General features: G+C 41.0%; 1 protein-coding gene across 1 annotated transcript in view; it reads right to left on the reverse strand.

Moving 5' to 3' along the window:
• The window catches only part of LPCAT3 (lysophosphatidylcholine acyltransferase 3), a 33,531-nt gene that overhangs the window by 804 nt on the left and 13,559 nt on the right, over positions 1–19,168 (reverse strand). The window contains exons 2-11 of the mRNA XM_033117209.1: positions 5,115–5,222; positions 4,492–4,598; positions 3,851–3,944; positions 3,649–3,686; positions 3,056–3,234; positions 2,138–2,246; positions 1,310–1,396; positions 1,048–1,214; positions 333–480; positions 96–254 (exon numbers count right to left, since the gene is read on the reverse strand). Coding sequence (XP_032973100.1) covers positions 96–254; positions 333–480; positions 1,048–1,214; positions 1,310–1,396; positions 2,138–2,246; positions 3,056–3,234; positions 3,649–3,686; positions 3,851–3,944; positions 4,492–4,598; positions 5,115–5,222 — 1,196 coding nt within the window. The remainder of the gene's footprint in view (positions 1–95; positions 255–332; positions 481–1,047; positions 1,215–1,309; positions 1,397–2,137; positions 2,247–3,055; positions 3,235–3,648; positions 3,687–3,850; positions 3,945–4,491; positions 4,599–5,114; positions 5,223–19,168) is intronic.

Below are 19,168 nucleotides of genomic sequence, written 5' to 3' on the forward strand. Positions count from 1 at the left end.
CCACCAAGGTAGACAGAGGGCATGGGATATAATATCCCTGACTGCCTGAGGTATCAGTGATTCCCTCCTATCCTTGCAAGCAGGGCTTCACTTACCTTAAGCCATTTGTCCCATGTGAAGAGGCAGAAAGCAGTCATTGAGTAACCCATGAAGAGCCAATGGATGGTCTGCTGCACCAAATAGTAGAAGGGTTGTAGTATAGTAATGGAAGCCATGCTGCTCAGGGTTGGGCTGTCTCGAATTAGGCTGGCAGCCTGGGGAGGAAGGAGAGAGGTAGTCAGTGTCTTGCCCCTTCTCATATTCCCCTTTCACCCACCACCCTTAAGGCCTACCTTTCTTTCCACGATAACAATGAGGAATTCCATCTGGAAGCAGACCAGGTATCCTGAGTGTAGGCCGTGCCAGAGGGCCAAGAATAGCAATGAGAGACCCTGGGATAGTTCTTTATTTCCAAGGAACTTGAGTCGTTTGAAGAAGTAACTAGAGAAAAGGGTGGGTAAGGATGAGCCTCAAACCAGTTCTTGTACTCCCCCCATCCTGCCTCTGGGTTCTCAGTGCCCTTCGGAATGCTGTAGTGGTGGCGGGCTCCCACTTGGGGCTCCCTGGGGATCAGTTATATTGACGACTCAGAGACAAAATAGACCTGAGGCTTAGCTGGGTGAACTTGGGCAAGCTACTTAGTAAAACAGAATGACTAGTGCCCACTAAGTTGCAGTAAAAAGGACGGACTAGATATCTATTTGTGCTGCTTACACTCTTGTCATGGGACAAATAAATATGTTTATAAATAGGGCAGTGGAGAACATAAACCAGTGGCAGAACTGGGATTAAAACCCAGGACTCAAGGCACTTGTATATCTTGCTTTTGGGAATGATTTTTTGGGGGGTGCGGGAGTGGAGACACAAATAAGTGTGTGAGAATGATTGGCGGGTGTACCCAAAGTGGGAAAAGATGGACAGAAGTGATATAATACTTCCCTGCCCTCACATTTAGTTAAGTGGAAGGCAGAAGCTAGTAGGGTCCAGACCTCCCCTCCTGCTGCTTACCGGGCCACCCAGGCATTGGTGTTGATGTTGAAAGAGGCGATGGTGCCAGTGAAGCGGGGGGTTGTTTCAAAGAGCCACACCTTCATGTTAGCGCAGGCATCCCACTTGGCGTTTCCATTTTCATCAAAGTCATTGAAGCCCAGGCCCGTCAAAATGCATACTCCTTCCTGCGGGAAGGACCGACTCAGGGTTCTTGCCACTCTCCTCCCCATGTCCCCCACAGCTTGTTTAAATATGATCCTGTTTCATCTTTTCTACTTACTGTGACCAGCCAACAGGTGACGTATTTGTACAGTACAAACTTGCCCCAGATCAACATGTACATGCAGCGGAACCAGAAAAGGTGGTTCTTGAGAGCAGAAAGAACACACGTATTAGAAAGCCACCGAGGCCAGGCCAATCTCCCTAATGTTCCTCCTTCCCACACTTGTGGCTGACTACTTCATGGGTGCCTGACAGTCTGCTTAATTGCCTCTATAATAGGCTAAGAGGAATAAGCAGGGAGCCCAGTGAACACCCATTCACCTCCTTTTCCTTGGAGAGTCCCAGAAACAGCACTGTCCTTAAGTCTTCTAAAGCACTGAGCATCTGGGACACTTAAGTACTGGGGCTTTTATGTCTCCATGATCAATGTTAATTTAAGGAGACAACCTACCCAGAGTGTGTATGGAACTGTTGCAAGCCTTTCAGCTGGGCAAGAGCAAAAGCCAGCACTTCCCCCTCCCTTGAATTTGGAACTCCCTGGGAGCCCCCAATCTATCAAGAAAAGAAACAGGCTGGAGAGGACCAGAAGCTGCTATGCTCCAAGGAGTTACTGGGCTGTACCACAGCAAGCTAAGAGCTGCTCCTGGGAAAGGTAGGGGGTGCTGAAAGTGCACCTGGCACAGCCCTGTGCCCGCGAAGGTCGTTCAATGTTGGCTGATGAACATGTCCCGGCCCGGCTGGCACTGACATCAACTCACAGATCTAGAGCAAAACCAACATGCATTTGTAGATGGCATTACCCACTTCCTGGCTATCTAGGGATCCTTGCCTGGCCATTTTCTATCTTGGATGCAGTCACACTGCTGCTGCTTTAGTAGCCACTCACTTCGTAGTCTTCAGAGAGCAGATAGTTTTCTGTGATATGGGGGCTGAGCAGAACGTAGCCCACCAGGTAGACAAGGCCCAGACTCAGGCGCTTGAGAGCAGGTACGGTGCTGGAAAGGAACAAGGGGTGGGGGGGCGGTGTCACAACGTGCAGAGGCCACTCCCTTCACTCTTTGACCTTAGGTCACGGAGGGGAGTGTTTCGGAGTGCTGCTATCCATCTGGGATGGGACGAGGAGCTCTGCTGCCCGAAGTCTATACTCATTCTCAGGGAAAGAGCTCTATGTGGTTGGATATGAGGAATGGTGACTGCAAACCCCTGTGAGTTACAGGGAATGAAGGACAGCAGCAGGGAGCCGTATGTCTGAGTCTGTGGTGCTTCCCCTCAGGAATACTACTGATCCCACGTGTTCTCAGTCTACACTGGGACTTGAAAACCCAATGCCTAACAGATAATAATGACCAATTTTGAATCTCCTCCTTCCTCTCTTGTTTGAGTTGATGCTCAAATAGGCTGGATACGTTCTCAATGAAGGTAACTTTCAAATTTTCTACTGTGATACGTATTTATGTAAACTTCTATTTAACAATCTATTTTTTTAACTGAGAAAATGGATTTTAAAGGCAGGTACACGATTGGTTCAAGCAGAATCCTGTGGCAGAAAAGTGAGTTTTTATGTTTGTACTACCAGGTCGGAATGGATGCCTGGAAGCGACCTAAGATGAAAAGCGCCCACTGCCTGCAGTGAGCAGGTACAGAGTGCCCGTTAAGCAGTCCAGGGCCTGTGTGGCATGGGCCTGGGAGCCAGAGCCAAGCTGGAGAATGCAGCCGGGGCTGGCCTTCAAGAAAGTCACTTCAGAAGTGGCTTTATAGTGGGTTAGACACCTACACAGAGGTCTTGACCAGAAGGGGCAATTACCTGTTTGGTATCTTCCCTGGTATGTCAGTCAGCTGTCCCTGCACCAGCTTCATGTAGTGGTTCATTGAGAACTGGGGCCCTACCAAGAAGGCCCCATAGAAGTAGGAGAAACCAGCAACTTCCAGCAGGGAAGGGACACCCCGTATGGCATATTTCTGTTGCTCAGAGGACAAGGAATTCTATGCCGGGAAGAGAATGAATGGTTCAGGATAGCCTTGAATCTCCCCGTAAGAGCCAGTTTGCGTGTTCCCCACCCTGTGGCCCACTGAACTGGTTCTTCAAATAGTCATCTCTGAGGGGATGATATGGAGAAAAATAGTTGCTTCATGTGGAAACGAGTGTGTGTAGGGGTAGCTTAGCAACAGTCGGCTGCTGCTGTCTTTCCAAATGCCTTGCTGGCACTGATCTCTGGACTTTGTGCAAGAGCTGGATCTGGGCAAATTAGGTTTGCTGATCCTTGCTCAGTGCTATCTGATATGGAGATCACACAGGCTGCGGACAAGGGAGAGGCTCTGCCCCTGGCATTTGGGTTCAGTCTTTTGGTAACAACAGCCTTTCTCCTTCCTTAACCTCTGCGGAGGAATCCTACTTACCTGATTTTTCCCTCCGTCAAAGTAGTCAACAGCCAAACCTGAGCAGAGAGAGAAGGTGTGGGTAGAATAGAGAGGACACTGGGGATGTGGCCTGTGAACTGGGGGTAGCCAGAAGTGTCCGGGGAGAGAACAGAGTAAGTTTACGGTCAGATGGGGGAAGAGCCTTAGGTGTAAAAGGGGAAGGTAGTGACCCATCACTCACCAATCAGCTTCAAGGTCAGAACACAGTGTGGCATTGTCCACTTGATATCGTAGTTGCCAGTGGCTGTGCAATAATACCCAGCAAGAAGGTAAGCCTAGGAGAAGGGGAAGTATTTATTCCATTACTGCTATGATTTATTTTCTTCCTGCTCTGAAATCCCATATATTCTTTCAGTTTTCCTTTCTCCTGGTCTCATCATTAAAGGCTTTAAGAAGTTCCTTATAAATGGAGAAACTGAACCTGTAAAGGGAAGAGAATTGCTTAAGGTTTCTCAGCAAAATGTGGGTTAAACTGAGAATTTAGATGCTTAGATTCTGTAGCTCATTCTAAGTTGATTTTCTGCCTTGCCTTTAGTTGACTCCCCTCATGGACAGCTGGGCTAATCCTGGTCAGAATCAGAGAACCTTAACACACAGTCCTATACAAAGGGTTAGCTGGCACCCCTTCCTTGAGGCAGATGAAACACCTGGGGCCCGTGTAAAGTGACCCACCCAAAGTCATACTGCCAAGTGTTCTTGGGAGAAAGGATTAGAAATTAGATCTCCTAGTTCACTGTTTTTTGTACACCACAGCCCCCAACCTCCACCCACCCCCGAACTGCTGTCAGCTGTGACCTGCGCTGTCAAGGGAAAGACATTTACCATCTGGAAGATAAAGGTAGTGATGACGGCAGTGATGGTGCGGCCCATGAGTCGCAGGATGAGGAACTGCAGGACAATACAGAGCAGGGAGTGGTAGAGCTGGTTTCCTGGGAGCAGAACAGAGCAAATTTTAGCCTTTTTTTTGGGGAGAGCATTATCACCCTTCCTGAGACTTCTAAATGCAAAAAGGATATATAAAGAAAAAGCTTTGGTATTACGATTTTTTTTTTTTCAAAATAGCCTCATATTTTGGAGGAAGGAAATTTATTGTATAAATAGAAGGGATTGTGAGGCAGTTACTGTATTTCTCAATGTCTGAGCTCAGAGTCGCTCCTGAGGGGCTTGCTTGGATCTGTCATCCAGTTACAGCCACAGCAGACAGAAACTGATGCTTCTGTTGATGGGGTCCGGCAGGGGTAACCACTCTCAAAATGTTTTATCTGGGACGAGATTGTACATAAAAGGAGAATTTAAGCTGTGTTCCCGTCCATACAAACCCTTTCTTTGCAAGCAGAGCATTATAACTTCCCTATCCATCAAATTCTCTTCAGGAAATTTTGCTCAAGTCTGTTCCTTCTCAGGTTCCCTCAACTGCAGTGCCACTGCTAACTCAGTTTACTCACCAAAGTTAAAATAAGCAATTGAGATGCCTGTAAAGGCATGGAAGAGATGGATGAGGTAACTGTCCTTGTAGAAAAGGTAATGCCGGTAGAACAAAGCCAAGGGGTAACCTGAGGGGAAATCAGAAGAGGGTTACTTGTGCCTGGTGCTCTCCCAATTTTGTTTTGGAAATTTATCTGGCATGAAACTCAGCCCAGAGAGGAAAAAACATACATTATGTGGATATCAACAGAAAAGATGGTTAACAGTATCCCCAAGAATCAAGTCTCTTTGTAAATACACGTTTAAAATTGAAGATAGTAATTTTATATCGAGGCAATACAAGACTGGGTCCTAAGGCTAGGTTTCATTTATAGCCTCTTAAATATTGCTAGGAATTTTCTCTTGTGTTTTTCTTGAACAATATGAGGAACGGAGGGGTACCAACTATGCCCAGAAACACTATTTTATACTTTTAGGATCTATTATAATTTTACTCCATCCTGCTAGTAGAGTATGATCAAATTATTAAGACTATTAAGAGCATAAATATAAGTGAACACCAGGCTACAAAGTAGGATTGCTGACTGCATATAGAGTCACATAGCAGTTATAGGATGCATGTGGATACTCCTCACAGACTGAGGTCAGGACATCCACCAAGTTATAAATCCATTAGGTATACTGGAGAAATGTCTTCTACATCTGTGATTCCGAGTATGGTGCCAGGGCCATGACTGAACTATAGCAGGTCTCCTGATGGGCCATGAACTGATTATGCACGGCCTGTGAATTAAAAAGGGTCAATAAGACTTGGTATTCCTAAAATTACTGTGTTCCATAGCGTTACTACACACTCGCATTCAGTGTTCTACGAGGAAGTCTGGCTCATGCGCTTGACCACATTCCCACTGCAGTAGTGCATGGACGAAGAATTGGAATCTCTACTGCATTTTGGAAGGACACTTACCTATCCTACCATCGTAGTGGTCTTGATTTGGTCATCGTTTACAGTTGCTGTAATTCTTGCTTTTAAATTTTAAGTTGCAATATCGTTGCAACTTATCGTTGGCAATATAGTTGTAAATTTGAGAGCCATAAACAAAGCGCTCAATAATTTATTAAGTAAATGGATAATCATGTTGTATAATTGGCTTATGTCTTAGTCTTTTTTCCCATACTTTTTTAAACTTATGATCACAGCTTGTGTACTTATGTAACCTAGTTTTTCACATAACAGTGTATATACCATTTGATCTTCTTGGTGCCAGGATTAGTTGGTGTTCTTTGATTGCTGTCTTACAATGGACTAGGCTCTTTATCAAATTTACAGCTTCATGCAAGTAGTTAATTTTATAGATATCCTGTGGATTACTGGCTCATCTATTCATCAACAAATGTTTACTAAATGCCTATTATATGCCAGGTATTGTTTATAGAGCATATAAGGAGGGACAGGGTGGCATGTAATGGTTTATTTATTAATTAAAGAAAAAGTTGGATTTTTATCATGGGTAATGGTTTATTTTCTAGCTAGCAGAGATGAAGTGATATAGGATTACTAGCTCAAGGGAGAGGGAGACACCTGTGACCCTTTTACAGTCAGATGAATAAACAAAGAAATAGGATCAAGTCTCATACATATCACATACCAAATTTGGCAGGGACAGAACACCAGGTTATCAGCAAGTATTGCTAAGAACCAGAACCAGGTACTAGAAAGTATATAGAGTAAGATCTGACTGCCTTAAATCTTTTGCTTTTTTAATGTTTTAGGAATAGGCGTATAAATGAATAGAAACAATAAGTAGGGTAGAGCTTAATTATCTAGAGTACTCATAAATAGGCTCTGGATAGAGTCCCCTCTTTAAGCACTTTGCCCCTTAACCAATTGGAATCACCAAAACGCTGAACCATTTGGAATGCCTGAAATTTAAAAAACACAACACACTTTATTCTGCCTCCTTGAATACAATTTAAAAGTTTCTTGGTGATCTGGGTCATAATTATTCTAGAGTCAAGTCACAATGGCTTTATGACCTGTTGAGGTGTGTAAAACTATTTGACTCTAGAGGGGTTACACTGTCCTGCATTCTGTGTGCCTGTATCCATTTCTTAGGGCTTTTTGCCCCTTTCCTTCCCATGCAGGGATCAGTAGTCACTTCCTGAGCTTTCAGTTATTTTCCCTACCGTAGAAACCATACCTTCTTTTTAAAGGCATTAAAAAAAAAAAAAGATTTAAGACAAGAGCAAGGGTCTTGGGTGCTTTCCTGATAGACGGTGGTGTGTAGTCTGGTAACATCTGTTCTGGCCACTCAAGGCCCTTTGTGCTATCTCCTGTTTACTGGTGTATATGGGGGAGTGGAGGTTGTTGAGTTTCACACGGGTAGGTGAAGTATCACTGCACACTAGTAAACACATGGTAAGAAGATGGAGCAGTTGGCAGAGAAATACCAGGAATGCAGCAGGCCATTACGGTTACCAGGAACATTAAGATCATAACAGAGAGCAGCAAGGCCTGGGTTGAAGCAGCAAAGAGGAACAAGAAATGGTGCTGGGGTGAGTTGCTGTGACAACCCAGAGCTGATTTTGAGTGTGTAAACACCAAGCCTTATTCTTGGCTGCTGCTCAGCTCAGCAAGGCTTTGGAGGCTGGCTGCCCAGTCACCCCTTCAGGGACGTGCTGTTTTTTGGGAGGGGTTGTCCTACCCCAGTTTCAGAGTCTTAATGCTTTTTTTTTGTGGGAGCCAATGCTTAATATAGTGGCTACAGTTACTTGAAGAATCGTTAAAAAACAATGAAAGCACCTCCTGACCATTCTCCCCACCCGTCAGAGTCTGATTCAGCAGGTCAGAGTGATCTGATGTATAGCCAGGGTTAAGAAGCACCACCTTACTAAAATCCTAGTGCTGGGCAGCAGTACTTACTAGGTCCTGAGAATAAAATTCTGTCTTTCCTTTAATGGCACCAAACAAGCAGAGGTTTGTTTTATAAACCTGTCCTGGAAGTTTTTAAGAACTTGTTTGGCAGTACTGTAACTGTTTCTTCTGTTTGTTTAAAGGAGGGCCTTTAGAAACTTCTTAGCCGATGAAGGATGATGACCTAACCTGCCCTCTAAACCCAAGCATCTTCTATTAGAATGGGAGCATTCCAAGAGCAACATCTAGGGCATTCAAAATGCTGTGATCTTAAAGCAGACTGCTGGGATACATGGAATCCGGTCCTCTTCGGGGGTTCAGGTCGTCAAGCACACGGAGAGTATCCAGCTGTGTGTTAGCTAGTTGGTCACTGGACATCTACTCAGGTCCGATGCTGCTGAAGTCAGGGACTCAGACCTACCACAACCTAGTTGTTAGAAGAACTCCTTATTTTCTGTACAATAGTTGTGAAATTACTTACTGATCCTAGAGGTTCTGAGGTTTCATTTGAAGAAACAGAAATGGGCTGTTTTCATTCAAGTCTGATCAATTTCTTTGCCTTTCATCCTGTAAAGCAATTTTGGGGCTCTGTAGGAATAGGATATGACCCCATCTGATCGGTCAGTGGTTCATAAGACTCTGGTAAGAAGAAAATAGAGCATGTTTTGGCAAGGAGAGATGAGGGAGATGATGGAATTAGAACTGCTACAATTGAATGCTGGCTTAGCCAGATATTGGTACTAGTTTTACAAAAAAGAAAACCACCTCAAACACCATACAAAGAGTTGATATAATATCCATAACATATCGTAGCGGTTTTTAAACTTTGTGGTCTCAGGACTACTTCACTCTTAAAAATTACTAAGGACCTCAAACTTTTGTTAGTATGAATACTATCTATCAATGTCTACTGTATTAGAAAATAAACTAAGAAACTTAAAACATATTTAATTACTAATTCACTTAAAAAACCTATTATATGTTAATATAAATAACATACTTTTAATGAAAACAATTTTATTTTCCAAAACATATAAAACTAATTAAAAGAATGGCATTGTTCTACATTTTTACAAATTTCTGGTCTTTCTTTAGCTAAATAGAAGACAGCTGGGTACTCAAATTTGCTTCTGCATTTAATCTGTTGTAACATGTTGTTTTGGTTAAAATATAAAAAAATATAAAAAATCTGGCTTTACACATATATGTAATTGGAAAGAGACTCAATAGGCTTTTCAGGTAAGTTTGGATAGCCTTCTTTGATACTATTCCAAAACTTGACAGGTAGGTAGTTTCTTAAAGGTTAGTTGCAATGTGGGATCTGCAGCAACCATGTCAATGAACTTTTCATACTCTTACATTACAATCCAGTGGTTTCTCCTGGGCTTTGAATGGATCTGTTACCCAGACGTGGTTTTTGTAACATGCACTGGTCATTCAGAAAATACTGGTTCAATGAATTAGGCAGATCTTCCAAATACTGACATGCCATTAGAATACAGTACCAAAAAAATCCACATCTTTTAATACCACCATTGATTGTCAGCAGAAAAGTCTTTATGTATTGGGAAATTGTCAAGCTCATGGTAGTGGATACAAGATTTCCAAAATTCTGATTTTCACTTGAAAGCTTGAATTTTATCATTGACTACAAATACTGTCAGTTATTTTCCTTGAAGTGACAGGCCCATTTTGTACATTTTCAAGAAAATGCCAAATGCTCATGTCTAAATAACCAGTTTATTGGTCATTTTTTCTTTTCTTTTCTTTTTTTTTTAAATAAATTTTATTGGGGAACAGTGTGTTTCTCCAGGGCCCAACAGCTCCAAGTAGTTGTCCTGCCATCTAGTTGTGGAGGACACAGCTCATCTCCAAGTCCATTCGCCGTTTTCAATCTTTAGTTTAAGCGGGGGAGTGAAAGGGGGAAGCGCAGCCCACCATCCCATGCAGGAATTGAACCGGCAACCTTGTTGTTAAGAGTTCGCACTCTAACCAACTGAGCCATCTGGCCGCCCCCGGTCATTTTTTCAAGTAAAAATGGTGTTCCATGAAAAAAGAAGCTGTTATTTCAACATGCAAGTCAAGCAACCGTACAAGTGCTTTGCATTGGGACAGCCATTGTACTTCAGTATGCAGAAGTGCTTTGTGCATATTTCTCATTTCTTCAAACAGAATATTAAAAGACGTGCACTCAAGGGTTGAGATTTAATAAAATTCATAATATTTACTGCTTCATCAAGGACATTCTTAAGTGAAACTGGCTTGTTTTTTTGGCTGTGAGTACATGGCAGTGAAGAATGCAGTGACTGCTAGTGCACTTTGGTACCCTTGCCTTCATTCGTGCTAAGCCACCAGCAGTTTTACACATCATTGCTTCATCAGTGCAAATGCCAACAACATTGAAAAAGGCAAATAACATCTTCGTTATTACTATGAAAATAATTTTTATCCTACGAATCCCTGAGGGGTTCTCAGGGACCCCTAGGAGTGCATGGACTATACACGTTGAGAATTGCTGACTTATGGAATGATGTTTTACCTTAATCTACAGTCTTATAATGCCGAAATCCAAGTCTTTTCTTCCTCCCTACTTTCAACTGCCATGCTGTATTTTCATTTTTTTGGAAAGCTTTTCTTTCATTGGTTTTGAGACACACAGTCTCCCTATTCTTTTGCTTTTTCTATTGAGATATAATTCACATACCATAAAATCCACCACTTCAAAGTATAGAATTCAGTGGTTTTTAATATATTCACAAAGTTGTGCAACCATCTCCATTATCTAATTCCAGAATGTTTTCATGTCCTCAAAAGAATCTATACCTGTTGGCAGTCACTCTCCATTCTCTCCTAGACCCTGGCAACCATCAATCTACTTTCTGTCTCTATAGATTTGCCTATTCTGGGTATTTCATATATATGAAGTCATACAATATGTGGACCTTTTGTATTTGGGTCTTTCACTTAGCATAATGTTTTCAAGGTTCATTCACGTATAGCATATATCACTACTTCATTCTTTTTTATGGCTGAATAATATTCCAAAATGGACATACCACATTTTGTTTATTCACTCATCAGTTGATGGACATTTGGGTTGTTTCTACTTTTTGGGTATTATGAATAAGGCTGGTATGAACATTTGTGCACAAGTTTTTGTATGAACATATATGTGTTGAGTTCCCTTGGGTATATACCTAGGAGTGGGTCCCTTCGTTCTTTTATCCTCTAACCAGCACTTCTTGGTCAGTAGGGCAGACAGTTTTTAACTATTGTGGACCAATACTTTTGTAAAATACAAAGTCATGGGCTTGGACGATGAGACTTAAACTTCTATGAATATTCCGAAGTGTTTACTCTCACTTTCTGTGTTTCCTTTCACTGGTAAATGGTGGCCAACTACAATTTGTATAGATTGCACCAATCAACCTTTCTTTGTCTCTTTCACTGAAGACTTTTTTCTGGCTCCTAAATATGAATGATTTCTAGGATTCAATCTTGGCCTTTTATTATTCTCCCTATACTGCTGCTTTGGAAACTCCCATCTACTCTCATGTAACTCAATACGATATTTAGGCAAAAAACAAATCTATATCTTATAATCCTAATTTCTCAAGTTTTAGTTTCATATTTCCTACTTCCTGCCTGGACGTTTTTATTTTGCTATCTCATACTATTTTATACTCTGTAAAACTAAAACATGACTTTCCCGCTAAATCAGCCTTCTCTTGGCTGCTGCTGCTGTTTTTTTGTTTTGTTTTTTTTTAAATTAATGGTGTTAGCTTTCTCCAGGTCACACAACCATCTTCAAAAGCTTGAAGTTGTCTTTGTCTCTGCCCTTTTCTTACTTCCCTCTATTTAGTCATCAAACCCTGTTGATTGCTTCTTTCCAGTCTCTCTCACCACCACCATCACCATATCCCCTTTTTTCCTGTGCTACATTTGTATAAGGCCCTCAAGCATCTGACCCTTAAACTCTTGCAGTGGCCTCCTATTTGATCTCTGCCTGCAGCCTTACTCTCAGCAATCCTACACCAGAGTACTCTTCCTTCAACTTCTGCTCAGAAACCTTCAATGACTCCCAACTGACTACTCAACAGAGTACCAATTCCTAAGTCTATGATTCAAGGTCTATCTTCTAAACCACATTTCTAGTTAAAGCTTCCATTTCTCTGCTTCAGCTAAAACTGATCTTGTTTTTGCCCAAACATGTCTTGTGTTTTGTCTCCAGACTTTAGCTTATACCAATCCCTTTACATAGAATAACTTCTCCAACCACCCCTCAACCAAGGGAAATCCTACCCATTCTTCAAAACCCAGTTCAAATGTCTTTCTTTCTCTAAGGTTACCTTAGACCACAATGAACTCATGGTCTTGTGTATCATGGACTCACTCATGCCTTAAATGAATGGCACTTAGGACTAAGACACTCATTTGGCAAATCATTATAAACTACAATATGTCATTCCTTACATTTTTGTATTAAAATTTTCATATGCTCACAATCTGTTTTCCTGTAGGCCTCCCATGTCTTTGGATCTCCCATAGCATGATATGCTGTATACCTTTTTTTGATAGATTGACCAACAGTAATTGACACTTAATAGCTGTTTGATCTTGAGTGTCAGTTTTCCTCACCTGTGAAGTGGGGATATTACTAGTACCTGCCTCAGTGAGTTGTAAGGACTACAGGAAATAATGCATATAAAGTAATTAGCACAGTTCTTAAAATATTCTGTCAAAAAATCATACAAACACACAATGACATAAAGTTAGAGGGAGGTAAAGTAGGCCTTATCTGAGAAATTTTGGGTCAAGTAGGTATCAGAGCTTCTGAATCTAATCTTCATTCTGTGTGACAATCAACTGACTAAGAGATTTCCCTTTCATCTGCATTTCAAAAGAAGATTCATAGCACATTTTTTTCTTACAAGGGTACTGATTATGGCTTGCCAAGAGCACTTTTGCTAAAATGCAATGTACTATTAAATTAAGGCACTAGATGGTTAGAAGAACATGGACTTTGGAGTTAAGACAGATCTCAGTTTGAATCTTCGGTTCTGCTACCGTGTTTCCGCGAAAATAAGACCTATCTGGACAATCAGCTCTAATGTGTCTTTTGGAGCAAAAATTAATGTAAGACGTGGTTATTATATTTATATATTATATTGTATTTATTATATTATTTATATATTATAATATTAGACCTGGTCTTACAGTAAAATAAGACCGGGTCTTATATTAATTTTTGCTCCAAAAGATGCATTAGAGCTGATTGTCCAGCTAGGTCTTATTTTCGGGGAAACATGGTACTTACTAGCTGTCACATTAGGTTGGTTGATTAGTTAACATTTTTGGACCTCAGTTTCATCAGAGTATCTAGCTTAGGGTTCATATATTAAGACTGGTACATATTAGATGCTCAATAAATGTGAGATTGCTTCACCTCTGCTTTAACAGTGAAGTACCCAGTGATCTCATCCAGTCACATGGCTTTAAATACATACAATCTATTTGCTGATGTCTCCCAAATTTTTATCTCAAGCTTAGACTTCTTCCCTGAACTCCACACTTGTATAGCCTACTCGACACCAACTTGAATGCCTAACGAATATCTCAAATTTAACAGGTCCCAAACTGAACTGACATATGCCCTCACTACACCTGCTCCTCCCATAGCCTTCCCCATTTCAGCAAACAGCAACTTACCCTCCTGTTCACTCAGGACTGAAACCTTGCAATCATTCTGACCTCCTTTCCCTCCACTCTCAATGCAATCACTAAGCAAATCCTATATAGTCTACCTTCAAAATAAACCCAGAATCTGACCACTTCTTCTCCTGGTCCAAGACAACCCCATCTCTGGCCGTTATAGTTGCCTCCTGACTGATCTCCCTGCCTCTGCTCTTGCCTCCCTTCAGTCTATCCTTAACACAGCACCTAGAGGGATTCTATTACAACATAAGCCAGACCCTCTCCTTCCTCTACTCAAAACTCTTGGAAGGCCTCCACTTTCACTCAGCAAAAGCCAAAGTCCAACCAGAACTTAGAGATCTGTTCACCCCTCCTTCACCCCACTTTTCTCATACTCATCTCGTACTCTCTGCCTCCCACCATTCTGCCCCAGCCACAAAGCTCTTCCTGGAACATCAGGCAGATCCAGCATTGTAGCCTTCACATAATAGGTTCTTCACCTGGAATGCTCTTTCCAAAGATAAGCTCAAGTCCCTCCTGCACTTCAGGTCTTTACTAAAAAAGTCACCCTATCAGAGGGACCTTCCCTGAATATCCTATCTAAAATTGCACCCATTCCGCTCCCCCCACCAACCACACTTCCCCCCCCCAACCCTCCCCCCGCTGTCCTTTCCTCTCAGCACTTACTACTCTTTCACATACTATATATTTTACTTATTTATCAGTCTTTGAAAGCAGGGATTTTTGTCTATTTTTTTCCCCTGCTGCACCCCAGTGCCTACTACAGTTCTTGCTATAAAAAAGGTCTCAAAAATATTTGTTGAATGGATGAAAGAATGAAAGAATGAATAAACAAATACTCTGTACTCCAGGCAGTCAATGAATTATTTAATGGTGACAATTATGTGGTCAGCATTAGGCAAAAAGGGGGATATGGTAGAAATTGTAAGAGATGCTTTTAACTCTTAAGGAGCTTTTTAGATATAAAAGAAGTATCAAATAATGATGTTCTAAAAGTGCTAACTGCATGGAATAGCCAAGGTTGTAGAGGTTAGAGAGAGAGAAATCAATAACGCAGAGCAGTCAGGACAAACAGAGAAGAGAGAAGGAGAGGGCATTCCAAGGGAGGGAAATAATGTAGTCAAAGACACGGGGGTAGGAAAGAGCATGGAATAGTCACTTCAAGACTATTTCCTCCCAGGGAAAAAACAGTAACAAAAATGAACTGGGAGGTTTCAAAAAACAGCAGAGTCTGGGAAAAAATTAGTGAGGGATGATGGAAAAGGTCAAATTAAAGATGGTTAAGCTGCTGCAATGGTTTTCAAACTTTTCTGCTGGAATAGCCCCTGAAAGAATTCTGAAAAACCATATATGCCCTCTCACATTTTTAAGTTGGCATCTAACATTTATTAAGTTAAACAGTAAGTGATGTGTTTTGTTTTAAAAGGCATACTGAAGATGTGCTTTAAGTACATGTGGAAAATGTCTGTCGTGTAATCCAAATGGCAAACCAATTAGCTTGATCAGATGTGCTTTCTGTCGAAAGAGTTCTAACTTCATTTTTAAAATTCAAATAACTATGTTAATACTTCTTCCTAATGACAATGATCTTATTTCTGAATTCCACTTTTAAGATGAATAGACAAGGCAGAGGGTAGCCATCAGTTTGTCGCTGGATAAAATAAGGGGCTGCTTCTCTTTGCTTTACTTTTGTGGTGTCCTGTGGAATTTTTACACCCTGGGACAACCCACTGTGCCCTTTTTTCTTTTTTAAGGCTGGTGAAGCGTGACTGTAAGAGATTTTGTTAAGAACCTTCAGCTCAGTCTCAAGCATATCCATTTTAGAAAGGAATACAAGTGGAAGTTGAAAACCTATAAATGGATTCCCTTATCCATGCCCATGATGCCCTGGAAAGTCTCTGTGTATCCCTAGGGTACACAGAGACCTCAAGATTCCATGTCTCAGAGGTTAGAAAGAAGGTGGTGCCACTGACAGAGACACAAAGGTTGGAGGAGAGAGCTGGCGCTAGTGGTGGTGTTGCTGGTGATAGCGGAAGCCAGGAAAAAGATAAGCTCGCACAGGGACAGACCATAAAAGAATGGCAGGTCAAGGCTCAGTCTTGGAAAATGCCTGTATTTAAAGGAGTACAAGCAAAAGAAACAGATAAAACACAAAAACAAGGAGCTAAATCCGGATAGTATACATGTGAGAATGGAAGAAGGCTATTTCAGTAGGAAAGGAGTTTATCAATAATATCAAATGTTACAGAGCTCAAGGAGGGTGAGGAAGGGGACGATATCATTGAATTTCACAATGAAGCTATCAGTAACTGAAACGATGGAGCACAATGGAAATGGAGACCAGGAGATGAAGGGCAGCTAAGAAGGAAGTGAGTGGATAAACAGATGTAGGCTGGATATGAAGACTATTCATTCAAGAAGTTTGGCAGTAAGCAACTATTGGCCAGAGCGCATGACCACTGAGTGAGTGAAAAATCTCTAAGACAGAGAAGTTCTATCCATATATGCATGTTTTATGGAAGAAGAAAAGCAGTAGAGTAGAAAAGGACAGTATCTGTGTCACAGGAAGAAGGATTTACCTTAGAAAAGAGGAAAAAATCCTGGCTCTTCCCTCTGAGACTTTGGGCAAGGCAAAAAGAGGCTGGCCTAGAAACATGGAAGACAGATGAGGAAGTTGATGGGAAGACCCTCAGTCTCCTCAGTGAAATGGTTGATGTAGGTCATCTCTTGGAAGAATGACAGTGTGGGAGAAGCAGAGTGACATGGGATGGGTGGGGGAGGGAACACACAGCCCATCCCCAGAGAATCAACCGGAGGAGATACTCTCTCTTTGCAAAGGTTATCCAAAACAGAAGTGGGCAATTCCTCAGCTATGGATTCATTCTTCTTTCTTTAGAATTTGGTATTATATAGGAACATAGCAGAGAGCTCCGACTTTTGATTTAAAACATCACCATCAATTTATGTATATCATTGTTTAAATATGAGCTGCTCAAATTGAGGCAACTGACAGAAGCTGTAAGACAAATGTGGCATATTCACTTTACTAGAGGTTTTGCAGAAAAGAAAATTTAAGTAATTTAACTGGTAAGTAACTTAATTATATTAAAAGAAATAAATTACACAAAATGGAATGCAAAGTTGCCCTGTGTTTTAAAGATACAACATGAGCCTTCAAGACTTTCTGTCTTTTAACAGCCACTTTACGCTAAGTTCCCGGAGCCCTGAGAACACACATTTATTTCATCTCCAGCATAGCCTTTAGGATGCTCTGCCTGAAATCCGTATTTTTATCCTCTCTTCCAGATTCAGAGGAAGATGTCCCTCCCTTCTTTTTAAACATCTCCTCCTTCCCTTTGGTCCCAATCCTCTTACCCGTACCAGTCTTATTTGGGAACTTCCTGTATGCTTTTTTTTTTGCTAGCATCCTTATTCTTTTCTTCTCAATAACAACAATTATTATCATCAACATCAGCAACTAACCTTTACTGAACACTTACTAAGTGTCATGCATTAAACACTTTACACACATTCTCTTAATCCTCATAACTATATACGATAAATAATAAATATTATTGTCTTCATTTTATGAATAAGCAAACAAATCAAAACCGTTATCTAACCTGTGCTCATTAGCTAGTAATTGATGAAGTAATTGATTCTAATGCATTGTCTGACCTCTAAGTCCATGATTTACCCACCTAGCACATTATCTCCTTTACCTTTAGCCCTGCAAAGGCCCTCAGTGTTAACCTTCTAGCCCCTGCCCCCCCATTCTTGTCCCTTTGCTACTGCTCCTAGCTACTGTTCATTTTTACTTATTGCTTTTGCAGTCAATCTCCTAGAATCCTAGTCTAATTCATCACCTCTGTTTCTTGTCTATCCATTTCTTTCTTAGCCTTCAGCAATGTGGCGCAGGCCACCTTCCTAAACGTCACCAACCCTTCTTATAAGAACATCTGGTTTAGATGGTGAATGGGCTCCTTAAAGTCACTGAAATTAATCAAATTCAAAATTCACGCTTATACTTGGAGATACAGGATGGGGGATAGAGAATCTAAAAAAAAAAAAAGGCTATGTCTGTCACTGCTCTTAGGGATTGTTTACTGAAAAGATTAAGGCCACTCTATGGAATTTCTAGTTAAAAGAGATGGTTAGAAAAAACTGTTTGTCCTTATCTAATATGGATGTTGTAATTTTTCTAGACTACGGAATGTTACCATAGATAATGGGTATTTTGCTTTGGGCAATATTGGAAGGCCACATTCAGGATCTATCTGCTCCTTTAATCAAATTTCAGTTAAATTTCCCTAAGAATCACAGACGAGAATATAAAACAGAACTGCTTTTGGACATGGCTTATTTGTAGTTTTTTTTAATCAAATATTTCCACATGATAATTTTAACCTTATTATTTCTGCTCTGAAGATCTGCCACTCAACTTTTTCCCTATTCTTTCACCAAAGTGGAAAGTCCTTGTGCTAAAGAACTGTACAGAGAAAAGGAAGACAAATAGAAATAGAGAGGTAAGCCCTGCTTGACACTATCTATTTAAATGATAGGTAACTGATTAGGCACTTAATGCTTAGAACTTAGTTACTGATTGCTAAGCTGGAGCTGACACTTGTAGATTATGGACATTTAGGCAGCGATGAAGCTCACCTTTGGAATTTGTTCAGAACTAGTTCTTTGTTTCCGTTTAGCAGATTAAGCCTTGTTGATAGTTAAGGGCAGGCCAATACACCTTCCACATTCTGACAATCCTCTATAGCTAGAGCTGAATGGTTATTCATTGGGTATAGATTCTTAGAACTAAAGAAACCGTAGAAATCACTGACTCCAAACCCTTCATTAGATAGATGAAAAGCTAAGGCCCAAAGGGAATAACTGGTATACCCAAGATTAATAGAGCATAGCTCAAATTAGAATCCCTATCACTTGATTTCCATTCTGATACTCTTGCCACATGCCTTAGCACTTGGCAGTGACCTGTGAGTGTATCACTAATAACTAGCTGTGTGCTTCTAAAACTACAGCTGTATTATTCTTTGATTTCTCAATAACCATCTATATTCCAGCACCTGTTTATAGACACATACACACCCACGTTTATGTTTGCTTATTTTCCTATCTAAAAGTATTTAAAAACTTCATTTTAATGCTAAATATAGGTGTTCTCCCATACTTTCTTTGTTAATCTCATTCTTGGGGACTCCCTCTCCCTACCCTCATATAGCGCCGTAAGAATACAGCAGTTCATTTCTGAAGGTTACCTCCAACTGAGTATCTTAAATATTTTGGCAAATGTGGTACAAGATTCAGGGAAACTGGGACAAGTGATCAAAATGACCTGAGAATGAAAGAACGGAAGGGACATTTTAAAGGTAAACTAGTGGATGGCTGTTACTTGTAGGAAAGAAAAGGGTTGTTATGAAGGGTAAAAAA

This window comes from Rhinolophus ferrumequinum, chromosome 10 (genome assembly GCF_004115265.2).
Source record: "Rhinolophus ferrumequinum isolate MPI-CBG mRhiFer1 chromosome 10, mRhiFer1_v1.p, whole genome shotgun sequence".
In the NCBI taxonomy this organism is placed as follows: domain Eukaryota; kingdom Metazoa; phylum Chordata; class Mammalia; order Chiroptera; family Rhinolophidae; genus Rhinolophus; species Rhinolophus ferrumequinum.